This window comes from Coloeus monedula (assembly GCF_965178545.1).
Source record: "Coloeus monedula genome assembly, chromosome: 5".
Lineage (NCBI taxonomy): Eukaryota > Metazoa > Chordata > Aves > Passeriformes > Corvidae > Coloeus > Coloeus monedula.
In genome coordinates, this window is record NC_138785.1 from 62,132,911 (window position 1) to 62,148,812 (window position 15,902).

General features: G+C 42.5%; 1 protein-coding gene across 1 annotated transcript; it reads right to left on the bottom strand.

Annotated features, from left to right (window-relative positions):
• Positions 1-14,000: 14,000 nt before the first annotated feature.
• DRD5 (dopamine receptor D5) lies at positions 14,001-15,458 on the bottom strand (the record flags this gene model as incomplete). The annotated part of the gene is made up of 1 exon (XM_082281741.1): positions 14,001-15,458. One exon carries the CDS (start codon positions 15,456-15,458, stop codon positions 14,001-14,003), a length of 1,458 nt encoding a protein of 485 aa, XP_082137867.1.
• Positions 15,459-15,902: the final 444 nt, after the last annotated feature.

Here is a 15,902-nt window from a genome sequence, read left to right on the forward strand (position 1 = left end):
ACAAATTACTTTAGATGCATCTGAGTGAAATATTTATACTTGAATCCACACATTTCAATGTCTTGTTTGGAGTCCGAGTAATTATGATTTGGGTTATGAGGAGAGGAGAGGAGAGGAGAGGAGAGGAGAGGAGAGGAGAGGAGAGGAGAGGAGAGGAGAGGAGAGGAGAGGAGAGGAGAGGAGAGGAGAGGAGAGGAGAGGAGAGGAGAGGAGAGGAGAGGAGAGGAGAGGAGAGGAGAGGAGAGGAGAGGAGAGGAGAACAACTTCTAGACTCATCAGATCTCAGCTGTCAGCTGCACCCCCAAATCTGTAGATACATGACAAGTTCACTTTTGTCATACATCACCACAGATTTGTCCTAAGAAGGGTATGGAAATTAAAACCCCACTCAGTCACAAAACTAGTGAGTTACTCCTACTAGAGCAGGATGCTGCAGTTACTCTTTCGTTGTTGTAGTTACCTCCAAATTTTAACACTGAAATAAATAGTGTTCCACACTTTAATTGTGGGAAGGCAGACAAGAGTTGCCCTTTGCGAGGAGCCGCACTCCTCGCTGCTGCCGCACACATACGGCTGCTGGACGGGGCTCCTGCCCCTCACGCACCCGCCGGAGCCGGGCGGGGCTCCCATGCAGCGCCGTCTGCAGCAAGTCCTGCCATTTAACAGCATCGGTTTGCTTCGTAAGCCTAATACTTCAATTTTTCCCTGCTAAACCCTGCAGCTATAAACCTCCAGGCAAGGAAAGAACGCTGGCTGAAGAAGATTTTTTAATGGCATGTTGTCTGCACAGCACTGGCTCAAATAGTTAATGATGTATGGGGGCATTAAATAAAACTTGGTATTCTCTTTTAACCAGCCTTTCATCCCCTAGATGTATAATTTAAAAAATAACTTCAATGTTTTCCCAGATCTGCATAGGACAATGTAGTTACTCTCAAAACTTTTCCATTAGATTGAAAATACCTGGAAAAAGAAGACAATGCTCTGTTCAACCTCTCTGAGTTGAATCAGTGAGTCAAACTGTCTGAACCACGTTTCCTGCTTCACTTTGGGGTGGTTTTTTTTGTTTTCTGTCTCTTCCTGCTGCTTTGTTATCAACTAATGATTCCTAATAATCTATTGCAAATTTACACCTGTGCTTTTACTGAGCCAGTACATTAAGATGGTGTAAAAGTGCCATAATTCACCTCTGAATCAGGCCTGCAGTGGGCACAAGATACTTTACATAAACTAGGGAGGCAGAACTGTGGTAGAGCACAGGTTCTGCACAAGAGCTATGACAGCCATAAACAACTCCACAGTAAAGTGTAACTGAAAATTTGGAACCATTTCCTTTAAAAGCACAGGAGCTCACAAATACACTAGACTGGGAGGTTTTGGTCTCTTTGTGGTGTGACATAGGAAATAGGGAAGCATAAGGTGAAACAGAAAGGCAGTAAAGCAAAGGCTGATGACAGGAACTAATTCTTCAAACAGTTTGGCATCCTCATATTTGAAAGGGAAATTGTAGTGAACTTCTAAGACCAAGTGGTATATTTACAAAATCTGCAGCGATATCTAAAGTTAGTTACAGCTGTAGAGGAATCACTGCTCACCAGGGCTACCAGCACAGCACTATTTGTAGCAGGTGGTGATATCTTTTATCCTCAGTGACAGAGACTTTCAAGTGTTCACACATTGCTTCACTGGATACAGAGGCAAAATACTTCAGACTTAAAGTAGGGGTTTTATTCCCAGAAGTTTGACTGTTATTGTATCAGTTAGATGGAACATATCGTAGCTTTTTGGGGATTTATAATACCCAATGACAACAAAAATCAGGGATGGAGTATAAAACATCATGCCTCAGACACCAGTATTTTAAACAGAATTTAACAAGGAGCAGCTATAGAAAAGGAAATGCCTTCATTTTGAGCTACAATATTTGAAAGGGTTAGAAAAATTGTGCACACAACTTACCAAGGGTAACAATTCCTTTTGTCTGGGATTTCAGTGCAAAATCTTCCTGAAGACATCAGCAATCTCCCTCCCCAGTCCAGGAAAGAATTATCAGCTCATTGCCAAAATATCTTCAATACCAGACTGGCAGACAGGACATAAACTTCCCTAACTCTGGAAAAAACTAACACTTCACCACACCCACGTTAGGGCTTATTAAAAGTTTGACAAGTGACATTTAAGTCACTTTTTGGTGCTTTTCCTCCACTTCTCCCTGTAGGAAGAACTTCATGCTGTGGGAGTACAATGATTTATCTTACACAGGTCACTCAATGGACTTCATTGATCCTCTAATCACTAACCATGTCTGGATTTCAACCAGAGACCAAATACGGAGATATTTTGTATAATCCACCTTCTTAGGTATTTTGTGTTACTGTATGAAATATTGGCTAAGAGGTGGGAGTGGGAGGAAGCAGCTGAGGCTGAAATGAAGCCAGAAAGCAATCCAATTACTGCTTGCTAAGCCTAGAATATTTTTTGTTGGGCTTTTCTTTTTTCCTTTAATTTTTTAAGTGTAGGTTTGTCAGCCTGGACATCTCATCTTTCCTTCTAATCAAATTCAGAGGTTTAACAGTTGGAAGGAAATTAGGCCAGTGGTGTGCACAACATGGGCTGCACAGCAAAGTAGTCAAGGGTACAAAAGCATTACAATTTCCATTTAGGCGTCAGTTTTGGAAAATCAAAAATGAGTGGAAGTTATGGCATGGGAATACCAGACAACTATTTATATCAAGGACTTTATATCTGGACTGGGCCTTTGAGCAGGTGGGAACCGTGTCTGGGCTAAGCTTTTCAAAGCTCACCAGGACCCTCTGAGCTCTGTCCACTGGTGGAGGAGAGCTGGAGTGAGAATTGCTGCCAAAGTTAGTCTGGGTTTGAGCTGCCCCCAAGCCTGTCCTTGGAGGAAGGAGATACACAGCTGTAGCCAGTTCAAGAAAAGCCAGTCTTGCATAGGGTACTGGGACCACAAATTGTTAAGTCTTTGTGTAGCTATACACTTTGTCTTATATTTCATCCTTCTTTCCTGTATTATCTTTTTGTGTACGTATATTCTAACTTACAAAGATGGGAACTGGCCATAATATGTTGCTCATCCTGTAGAGAAGGCAAAAAGGGGTCACATGAAAAGACATTTCCACTGTTCAGAGCCTTCATAGATACAATTTGAGTCCACAGTGCAGGCAGGTATTGCAGGTCCCATCACCTCCAACAGAGTCAGAGACTTCACTGAATAGATGAGAGCAGCAGGAACTTCATAACCTGACACCAGCAACACATGAGATCTCCAAGGGCTCAGGAAAGTGTGCTCCTCTTTTCTCACAGAACAGATTCTTAAAGGGATATAGTCTGGCTCCAGTACTGGACAGAACAACCCTGATGGACCTTGAATGTTCCATCCTCACATCAGTCACAGGTCAGTTGCAGGTAAGCCAGAAAACCAATTCCAGTCTGGCCTGAGATCATCACTGCTTGCCAACTAGAAAGAATGCACAAAGAGGGGTTTTCATATGACCTGGAAGCTCTTGATTTGAACACAGAATGAGACATGCAGAAATAAGTCTCCTCTGAATCTGGAGTTCCACCCCAGGGAAAAGTAATTTGTGAAGGAAAATTCCCAGCAAAGAATCCTTTCTAGCTGTTGTAGGTGAAAGAAGAAAATTCAGTTTGAACACTGACAGGCTACAGAAAACTGGTATGGAGAACCAGTGTCTGAATCCAAACTTTTGACTCTCAAACAGAAGTCTGCTACTGCAACCAATGCAGACAGAGAGATTTTGGTAACACCTGGACTGAACTAAAGTGCCACATCCCAAATCCTCCAGTAATAAAGAAGTGCAAACCAGTCACCAATTGGCTGATCATGTAATGTGCTTCTGCACATAAACCATGGTGTTTGGGGTCCTGGAAAGCAGAGGCAATGCAGAAAAGTAGGGTTCCCAAAATGAAGTCATCTTGGAAAGACGAAGGGAGCCCAGAGAGAAGAAAGCTGAGGTCTTGGCTAGAGGAAAGATCTGGAAAGTATGTTTCTTCCAGCTACTGATGAGCAACTCCCTAAGGAGATTATTTGTCGCTTTCAGGAAAGTTTACCCTATCTAATGAAGTAGGAAAAAACATTTCCTCCTGTACCAAACAAATGTCTCTAGTGCTCCAGCTAATAAGCTTAGAAAGAAAGGAGAGGAAGAGTGAGAGGGAAAGGGAGAGGGAGAGGAGAGACAATTTTAGAATGGCAGTCATTCCTTTTAAATCAGCTTCACCACTGAATGATCTGTCCTAGTAGATTAAAGTTATAAAGTTTGTATTGCTGCCATCACTGTGTTCATTCCATTTGCTTTTATACACAAGGCACTGAAGCATACTATCTTTTAAAAAAGCAACTGAAAGTCAGCTGTGCCTCTTTGAGTCACAAAATAAACCTCTCAGCCCAGAAATGTGAAGTTAAGGGCATCTTTTAGGTTCCCCAAGGCTGCCTGAATGCTGTGCAAAGAGGCATTGATGTAACACAATCTGTTCTTTGGCCAGCTCAGACTGGGGAGCACATCACATAGGATGGTCCTCATTTTACATCCATTTGTCCCAGCGCTGCAAAATCCTACTCCAGGGTGTTTTAATAACATGAATCATTGCAGCAGTATGTGGGAGGCAGTGGTTTGCTTCAGCTTACTGTGGGAGAAGATAAAGCAGATGCTGAACCAGGTGATGCTCACAAGTGAGAAGGAATGGTCCTGCCCCATCTGAATTTACAAAGTCTTCCACTTTGTACATACACACTTAGGCTGCATTTAAAATCTCATCCAGCTGGGATCCAGATTCATCTGCAACATCTACAAGTGTGCTTGGGTAAATACATCTGTAACCTAGAAGGTATTAAAGTGCTTGCATTTCAATTTACATGGAATTTAGGTGCCTAAGATCAGGACAACAGTCTTGAAAAAATCTCACTTCCACACCCAGATGATTTTTAAGGCAATATTGTCTCCATATGCCTTAAGCTGGGCCATCACATACACCACATTGGTCTTCATTTTTGTTGAGACATCTTCCCACCAGCTCTGGCACCTGCAGACCAGGTGTTCCTGCACTGCTCCCAATTGATTTACTGAGCACACTCAGAACCTGACATTTAGCTTAACTCAGAAACATCCAGTAAGGAGAGTTTTTTGCAATGTGTATCACACTCTAGTGGTTAAGAGATTCTGCTGAAAACAGATCAAGCTTCTGCAACCTCCAAGGAGAGCTGCTGAGCAGCAGGGTGAGCAGGGGCATTGTCTCCCCTTCTCAAACCTGGGGCACTACTGGCGTGTGCACCAATCCAGGAGTGCAGGTTTGAGTTATTGAGCTTTACCTAGTGCAGGTCTTCACGATAGCATGAGAATATATTCAAGCAGAGGTATCATCACCTCACTTGCAAACAGCATATAAGCAAAACATTTAAATTTTGGAGTTTGCTCTGCAGACCTCTGCAGTTCTTACCATCACCTGGATATTCTGAAAGAAGCTACTAGAAGATTTAAAAAAAAAGACACATTCTGCAAAGATGTAAAACATCATGAGCATTACTACATTATATACTAAAATTTTCCTATTAGATGATATATACTTATTTCCATGATTTAAATATATCATGTAAATGATATATACATATTTATGTATGAAGTTAAGCTTTCTATCTCTTAGGCCCATTTCCAGCTGTCCTATCACTGTACAAAACTATCTTTATTCAACAGGCAAAAAATAGTAGAACTTAGTATCTCTATATTTGAAAAATAATATTGCTAATACTTCCATTTAGCAGAAAGCAGAGCCCCCACATGCTTTGTACTTACACGTTGGCAGATTTAGGCTTGAATCACTAAGCATTACCTCCATATCATCATGTTACAAGTCATCACAGATCAGCTTTTCACAATAAATATATGCATTTAATACACAACACCAGATTTTGACTATGTTCCTTATACACCTTAATTGCACAGATTAAAGAAATCTTGGTACTGACATACTGAGGCCCATTTTACCTGAGATTTCAAATAGGCACCTTCAGAAATTTTCTGGAAGACAGACTTCCTTCCAGCAATCCAGCAGGATCAACTTCTAAAATGCTCTAGCATCATACAGAGAAAACAGCACCATGCAGTGCAGCACAGCCCTCTCTGCTCTCCTCTCCTTGAGAAAGTATTCCTTGCAGGATAATGTAGGGTGTTGCTGTGGAAGTTATTTTCCATTGTACCACAATGGAATAAATGTGACAGCTCTTCATCTGCTGCACACAGTAGACAGACACTTGAGTTGCACCTGTTTAATGATAAAATGCAGTAGCACTACTGAAGTTATTCAGGAGTGGCAGGAGGGGATTGCACAGAGCAGGAGAGTCTGTGAATCCTGGAGGTGGACAGGACTCTCAGCCCTTCTCCATCGGCTTCCCCATGCAAATCTCACCCATCTCTGTACAGCCCCCCTGAGGCCCACAAGCCCTTAGGGATAGTCCCTGCCCTGGCCCCATCCTGACCCCTTCCAGTCCCCTTTCAGCTACTTGCTCCAAAACCTACTGACCTCTATTTTCATCCCTGCCTCAGCCACTGGGCACCCTATCAGTTCTTCCTGCTCCCTTGCCTTCTTCAACCACCACATTTGTGGATTCTAACTCCTTCTTAAATTCTCTCCCTCCCTTCTACCCACCTGTTTTCTTTCCTGTGCTCAGACAGAGCTCTGCTATTGCCAGGATTTTCAGTCCTGCCACTTCGTCCAGTGCTGCTGAGCTGGTCCTGAAATTTGCACTTTTATATCTCATTTGACCTATGAAACCCTGACTATCTAGAAATATTATTTTTTAAGAGAGAGACATTATTTGAATTATCAAATTGTTTAATACAGAAAATACTTCTACCTAAGAAGCCATTTAACATTCAGATACTGTCTTACCTCAATTGAATGTTTGGAGATTATGCAAAACATTTTATCTTCTGATGAAGCAGAAATTCTTTGCAGACTGTGAAGAAGTTTGCATCTTTGTTTTACTGAACCAGAAAGACAAAAGTGTTAATATACATTGTTGAGAGACTTTCAGAAGTACTTATAAATAACCTCCTTTTCTTGCTGTCTCAGAATGCTTATAGATAAAGATTGATTAGCAAATCATTATAAAGCTGCTTTGAATATAAAATAGTTGAAAGAAATTTGCTCTCGTAAGTTTCATCTGGGAACACTATGTACTAGTATTTTATTCTTATTTATTAATGAAAGATAATAAAATTTAAAGACCCAATTTGTTTCTTCTGGGTGAATTTGTGCATTTTGCCTTTATAGAGAGAAAATTATATTTAATTACCCTATAAATATGATTGAATAGCTTTTTTAATATAAATAAAAGAACCTATATATGCAAGCATATAAAAATCAAATGCATATACTTTTCACAATGAAAATATTCAGCCTTTATTTCTATAAAAGCCAAAAAATTAAACCTCTTGTAGAAAAAGTTCCATTACCTCTATGTCTAATACTGACCCATTCTCACTTTGTATTATCAAGCAAAATCCCCAAGAGCTTTTAAAAATATCTATTTACTATTTCCCTCTAAATTATGGGTTTGGTGAATAATCTTGTTTTGAGAATGGAAATGTTGCTCAGGAAGAAAACCACAACTAACAACAGCAACAAAAAGACTGATAAGATTCCCTTTGGGCAGAGAAATAATGTAATTTAAGTGTAGCTTGAGGTAGTTCCAGATTTGGTAACAAGGTACCAAGGAGCAAACTCCATGCCAGGAGCTTCTGTTCATCAAAGGAGACTAATTATATCAGGTCAACAGAGAAAGCAAAATGTCAAGGCCAAAGGATAGAAACTTAGATTTTTAATTTTACTGAAGATCTTTCAGATTGGAAAAATTAGGTCAGAGGGTAAAAGCAAGCACACTGAACTTCCTGGTTAATATTTTATTCATGGGACATTTTCAAAACTGCATCAGGTGAGCTGCAGACCAGACTTCCCCAATTCCTCAGAAGAAACCAAGCTCAGGCTGTGGTCAAGGCTCATCTCAGCTATGTGATTACCAGGGCCTCTGGAAAAACCATATGAAATTAGGATTGGATCTCTTCAACTCAATATTGGGCCCCTAAACTATGACCTACGTGCAGCTCAGACACCAAAGCCCCGAGCAGCTCTCGCAGCCACATCCGTTCAAGCCACAGCCAGGCCCCAGCTACCCTGGAGAGGCCAAGCCAAGCAGATCTCATTTGAAACCACTTTTTTCAGAGCATAACCTCAGGAAAGAAAATGTGGTTTCCCTTTTATGTAGCAACCTAAAAACATCCGCTGTTTAAAAAGTTCAGATTTCCTATGCATCACATTCAGATTTGGAGCATCTATCTTGGGAGCAAGGGGTCTACCAAGGAGCAGGCATTCGTGGAGGGTGAGGTTCTTGTGTGTCAGGAATGGCCCCCTGCCCTGCAGTCCCCTGCACCAGCTGGCTGACACCAGATCGATTTCATGCAAACTGAACCCATCTGCATGTGCTTTTGCCACTTCTTTCCTTGTTTCAGACCTCCCTCCTAATCAGCAGATTAATAGTAGAAGGTTCAGAGCTTTCCAGCTTCTTTTGTTAGCAATGAGAGTGCAGTACTCAATACAAACAAGTATTTGCTGTTAACTGCAGGGAATAATTCACAGGAAGAAATTTTTTTCACAGACTGGAATTTTTTATTAATTTTTTATGATTACTGCATAGTATTTGGCAAATCTCATAAATGTGACTGTGATGGCTATGATATAAAGATTAAGTCCATAAAAGTATTTATCCTCCTTAAATAACTATCTGTCCACTATAAATATTACTGACTCTTATCTCCACTTACAAGAACTGATTTAGACACAAAACAATACAAAATCATCTTGCAAATTTTCTATTAAACTAAACTATCCTTAGTTAGTTAGGGAGAGATAGCAGGTCCTCTGAGAAAAACAGTTCATCATCTGCTTCAGATTATATTATTTGTATTTCCACTCTTGACACACCTAATGCAATTAACTGTTCACTACCATCAACTGCAACAATACCACTGCAACAATAAACAAAAGGCTGAAGAAAGAGACACATCTTTGATGCCCCATTAACAGGAATATCCTCGTTTATAGTTTATTTTGTGTATACATCATTGCTTTTAAACCATAAGTATACCCTTACCTTGGAAAACAATTTAAACTTGGAGGGGTAAAATTCTGTCAATAAACACATAGTGAAACTTGGAGGGGTAAAATTCTGTTAATAAACACATAGTGCACTATGTAGTTAACAAGGCACTCTAAATGCAGTAGTGGTTGCTGATCTATGATCAAAGTGGAGATTCTCTGTGTGGACTTCATGAAGCTTCTGAGAAGTTTGAAAAGTCTTACAAAGTTTGAAAACAAATACATCTGAGTGAAAAAAAATACTTCTGCATTGCAGCAGGTGAAATATTTTGTTCAGTGTGCCAACTTAACATGGCTTCATCCACTATCGGAGAATACCAATGGCAACATTCGTAAGAAGCCAGAAGAAATAAATTCGTTCCTCTGTAACACAAGCACACGTTCAACCCTGAGATCTTCTGCTGAATTACTGAATATTTTAAAGAACTTATGAATTCAATTAAACAGTAGTGAAGATGGCCTCAGAGAAAAGAAAAATCTCTGCATAATTATTAACACAGACATAGGTGTGTACCCTGCCTTCTGTGTGACAGTGATAAAAATGCCCTCCTTATTAAGAGTGGCAATTTCAGCACATAGAAACAGCTGAGGAACTTGTGACCTCTCAAACCTCCAGTATGATGCATGTTCTGAACACTGCCTCCAGTCCTGTCAGTCTTGAATGTTGAGTTTATACATGATTGACTCCTAAATGGTGTAAGATTGTGCTTAGTGACATTGCTACAATAAGCCCTTCTAATTTTAAAGCCTTTTTTGTTACATGTTACAAAAATGCAGGACATCTCGGTAGGGAGCCTCCCTGCAGACACACATCAGATGTGGCTGGCAAAAGTGAAAAATACAATGAAAGCAAAGCAATAAAGTATCAGACTCACCAAAAATTACTGCAGTAATTTTTCTCCCTTTGGAAAGTGTTTTTGTTTTACTTGTGTTCATCTCTCAGAAAGACACCTACATTTCTTTAGCTAAGGGAAAAAAAAAAAAAAAAAAAAAAAAAAAACCCCAAGATCCATTGCTAAAGCAGAGCTGCTAAAATCTCTTTAAGGGTTTAAAGAGTGAAAGAGTCTTTATGGTGTTCTCCATGTCCCAGCTTCTTAAAAATTATGATACCTTCACATGTTCTGTTCTTCTACAGAAGACTTAAAATTACTTATCTGTAATTACACACAAAGATACTCACAAAGACTGCAAATACACCAACCCTCCTTAGGTATGGTGCTATCCAGGACTAACAGATCCAGCTGGCTAAGAGGTAATTTAAAAGTGAAACAAATTGCAAGGTAGGATTTCTAAAAATAATACAAAACAGAAACTGAAAACAGTCTGGGACCTTGAAGATCAGCCATTGCTCAGGACTAGATTAAGTTAAAGTCAAACTGTATCATACATTCAAACCATTTAGGTACAAAAAGAAAAATGCAGATGAGAGGCACAGAACCACGGGCGCAGATGAGTTCAAGAGAGACACCATGAGGATATGAGGATTATAAAAACCCACTTGCACTTCCAGTGAACTCTGCTCTATGTAAAGGCAGATGCATTAGTCCTTAAGAGGGAAACCATTAAAAAAGTAGGGCAGCAGTTTCATCCGAGAGAAACAAGTTAGAACAATCCTTTTGGGGATGTTTTCATTAAAACAGGCTGCCCCTTTTTATAGTTCAAGGCAAGATACACATTTCTTTTTAAAGTTTTTTTACTAATTCCAAATACTCTAGCTTTGTCAGTGGTAAGTAATTAAGACATATTAAAATGTAACAAATTGTCCCTATGAGTTAAGAAAAGATTTTCTTTCAGATCCATAAGGTCAAGCTCTGCTTCCAGAAAAAAAAAACCCCTTCTGTCTGTCTTTTGAAGCAGAAATGTTCCCTTTCTGATGCTCCTAGGCTCTGAAAGAGGAAGCCCCCTGCCAGATACATATTTCAAGATGAGGGATTACATCATAGAGCCACCATCAGAAATCATTTACCAAATGAAGTCATGAAATGAAAACTACTAATGGAAAGTGGAAATTTGGCAAGTTTTCTGTACTGCCCTAATCATGCTCACAAAATCTAAAGGCTGGCTAAAAAACACCTTCCTTCAGATCTAAGAAAAACACTGTTTCTAATAGCTGTTCTATAAACCCACCAATGGAGATGGTTCCTTGCATCCCAGAGCCAGCCCACTCACTTATCCCATAAACCCAGGCAGGTAAAGCCTCAGTGAGGAGAACACTGACCAAGGTGATGCACTAACATCTTGTACACATCTACCCCTCTGCCACACCTGCAGTGAGCTGGATCCAAGGGAGCTGTCACACCCCAGCACAGCGATCACTGTGAAGCAGAAAGGCCACACGGGGAGGTGGGGGGGACACCTTCTGTTCTGCTGCTCTGTACTGCTGCTGGAGCAGGATAACCACGCAGCACCACACTGCACAGCCTGCTGGCATGCAGGTGCTCAGGAAGAGATCATGATTTCCCTTCCCCATCTCCCCGGGCTGCTTCTGATTTAATGCAGGAAAAACGGGATAAAATACAGGCATTGCCCTGGGAGCTGGAACCAGCACCAGATGCCTGCACCTCTTGCATCTGTTTTTTTGTACAAATGCAGCTTAACCTGCTGTACTAGCCTCAACATTGGAGTTGTAACTAGAAAATGCAAGCAATCTAAGTTCAGGTTGGGATAATTCATTTCTGCACCACCAGAAGCAGTTTCCTTCGTTTTTATTTGAGAAAATTATTTTATTCTGGGCAAGTTTATCTAACCAGCAGGGCTAGAACTGTGGTTAACTCTAACAGCATATGAGTGCTTTAGAATAGGAACAGTAACATATATCACCCTTGATGTCAAGTCATTAGTAGGTTGAACCTGGTGATGGTTATGGGCGTGAGATTTGTTTTTCAAGCTTCCCTAAGCCACAGACACAATACCCTATCGTAAAGACAGCTGTAAAGGGATATTCCACTGAGATTTCATATCAACAGCAAAGAAAATGCTCAGGTGGATGTCAATCTTCAGTGACAAGCAGTTGAAAAGGTAATCCAAGATGATATAACTAATCAGTGTCAAAGACTAAATACATAAAACATTGCTTGCAGACCAGATTGCAGCAGAGGCCATCACAGAGAGATTTCAATCATGTGCCTCCTGCACTTCTCCCACCCCATATCCCAAGGGGAAGGCAGACAACCCCCAAACCAGTATTAAGGATTTGACTTCCAAGCAGGCTCAATACTAAGCCCATAATATTTGCAAATTCCAGCATCTGGTTAAATTATTTTCCCTGAACCATGCTGTCTACTGCAGATCCCACTTTCCCCCTTTTACAGGAGCCTTCCTCTCCCAGTTAGACAGGATGGGGAGGCCCGAGGTCACGGCCATTAGGACGGAGGGCTGCAGAATCCACACCTACAATTCAACTTAAATCTGCTCAGCTGATGGCACAGGTATTTCTCAAGGGTAAATTAATTCAAGCGTTGTTCACCTTGTGAGCCAAAACTTGAAATAAATATTGGTATTGCTTTTGCTACGTTTGATCATTTATTTTGGAAACAGCATCACTTTTGATTTCTGAGATGAAAGCTTGCAACTGTTTCTAATATTGATGTAAATGATTCAATAGAAACAGAACCAAAAATACTCTTTTCAGTTCTAAAGATTACTTTAAAATATTTCGTATATAGTTGAAGTACTTACAGCACCCTTAAATTCCAGTTAATAAGTAACTAAAAAAATACATTAACAGAATTCTTTTCTGCTCTCAGTGTGGATGAGTTCTCTAGTGTCTACACTGGGACATGATGATTATTAATATCATTTTCAAATACAATTATTGTTTTTAGACACACCCAGCTCCTAATTCTATCACCAAACTCTTTACTAACATTTCTAAAAAGTAAGTTCAAGCACAGAATTAAATGGAAAATTTTAATAGCTTATCCATATGTATCCTTGATATTCTTGGCTGCAGAAAGGGATAGAACCATAATATTAAAGAAAAACAGGTATAATTCTAGCTGTAAGAGTCACATAAACAAGTTCATCTAAGTCAAGAATTCCTATGAGCCTCGCTTTTATTCAAAAAACTGTATTTTCTATACAGACTATTTACTTTTAAAATAATAGGGTTCAGCTGTTAGTCATTCTAACCATTCATATAGAAATGTTAATTTGAATACTTGTTGTAAACCTTTCAGGGTGACAAATGAAAGATAATAAACCCTTGATCAAGATAACCTTTATTTATTCATCTGGGAACAGAGGATATCATAGGCAACAACGCCGCCTAGGAGAACAAGGATTTCACATAAACTGTTTTGGCAGAAACACGCATTTAAATAATCATCCAAATCACCACCTCACTATCTCTATCTTAAAAAAAAATCCAAACAAAACAAACAAACAAACAAAAAATAGAGAAAAACAAACATAAGATCTGAACGAACAAACAGCCCAGATTTTTTTTATTTAGTGTCTACGCCAGCCAAATCTGTCCCTGACTTTAGAAGTCATAATACTTAGCAGTGAAAATGGCACCTTTCATTTGCAAACACGTTATAAACATGAACTGACTGCAATTATACCACAACACCTCACCACAGCTAATCAACATGACTGCCTGGTCTGCCCTCAGCCTGGGGAAGTGCTGATTTAAGTTTGTGCTGCCAGCCCCCTGTATGACAGTGTCTACACCCTGCAAAGTACTACCCACAGAAATGAATTTAGCATAAACTGACTGACCAAACTACAGCACACCATCAAGCAGGTTTCTCCACTCAGTGATAATATTTTCTTTTATAATCCAAGAAGAACTGACTAGACCAGGATGCAAATTAATGTAAACCATTTGGAGTGAAAGGTGTTATCTTGCCTAGCGAAATCTCCCCCTCACAGTCCAGCTCACAGGCAGAGTCAGTGGCAACTTCATGGTCAGGGGAGATCTGGGACATCCTATCAAAAGGGTCCTCGCGATTTTCCTCACAGTCAACCACATTTGGGATCATGTTAACATAAGCAGTCACTATCTCCTTATGGTAAAGGGTGTCCTGGTTGTAAGAGATAAGCTCATTGCTTATATTAACAGTCTCCACTGGAGTACCAGAGCAAAAGTGACCGCATCCCAGGAGGTTGGAGAAAACCTTTCTAAAGTCAGCATTGAAGGCATAGATGATGGGGTTAAGAGAAGAGTTGGCCCAACCAAACCAGACAAAGATATTAAAGGTGGTCTCACTGACGCAGGGGAGGCCAGCGTGTGGGTCACTGGGTGGGCTCTCGCAGAAGGGAACCATGCAGTTCAGGATGAAGAACGGCAACCAGCAGCAGACAAAGACACCCATGATGACAGAAAGAGTCTTCAACACCTTAGTTTCTTTCCTGATGGAGGACTTGAGGCTTGTGTGATGGTGGCAGTCAATGTGGCTGCTCCGGCAGCTCTGTGCATGCTCGGCTGCCCTCTCCAAGGAAGAAATACGACGAATCTGCACCTGGGCAATGCGGTAGATTCGAGTGTAGGTAACTATCATGATAGCCACCGGGATATAAAAACTGATCAAGGAGGAGGAAATAGCGTAAGTCCTGTTGAGGCTGGAGTCACAGCTCTCTGATGGTCCAGTGAGGGTATCATTGCTGCCAGAGGTCCCATCAGAGGGTCTCACTGCTGCTAATGCCACCCATGTGGTACTCATATCTTCTGCCCAGGTGGTGACAGCACCTGCTGCTGCCCAGTCACTGCCAAATCCATCTCCAATATCAGCAGCAGCAACAACATCCCCACCTTTGTGCCAGTTGAGCTGGACAGGGATGAAGGAGATAAGCACAGACAGCGCCCATGCCACGCTGATCATCACCAGAGCCAGCCGCTGGGTCATCTTCCTCTCGTAGCGGAAAGGGCTGGAGATAGCCCAGTACCTGTCCACACTGATCACGCACAGGTTGAGGATGGAGGCCGTGGAGCACATGATATCAAAGGCTACCCAGACGTTGCAGAAAGCCCCAAAGGGCCAGTACCCAGCTACCTCTGCCACCGCTTTCCAGGGCATGACCAGCAGGGCAACCAGCAGGTCCGAGACAGCCAGGGACACGATGAAGATGTTGGTAACCTTGCTCCGCAGGTGCCGGTAGCGGACGATGGCCGCGCACACCAGCACGTTCCCAAAGAGCGTCCAGAGGATGAGCAGCGCCAGCAGGCTGCCCGCCGCCACCTGCGCCGCGCCGGGGGAGCCCGCCGGCCCCCGCGGCTCGTCGGGGGGCCCCGTCGCCGGCGGCAGTGGGCTCCGGCCGCCCCGCAGCATCGCTGGCGGCTCCCGCCGGCGGCGGGGCGGCTCCGGCCGGGATGCGCCGAGCTGCCAGCGCCGCCCCGCCGCCCGGCCCCATGGGGCCGCTGCCCCCCCGCCCCGCCGCCACCCCTGCCGGATGGCCCCGCGCCGCCCCGGCGGCCCCGCTCCGCTGCTCAGCGCGCTCCGGGCTCCGCGCCTCGCCACTACCGCCGCGCCAGCCCTGCCGGGGTCCCTGTCCCGCGTTCCGGGGCCCCGCCTGGAGTCCCCGCCCCGCCGCTCAGTGCAAGTACCCCTGCTCGGGATCCCCGCCCCGAGGCTCAGTGCGGATCCCCCGCTCGAGGTCTCCGCCCCGCAGCTCCTTCCAGGGGTTCCCGCTCCGCAGTTCGGCGCGTCCCCCTGGTCGGGGTCTCTGTCCCGCGGACCCGGTTTGGGTACCCGCCTCGCGTCCTTTCGCTTGCG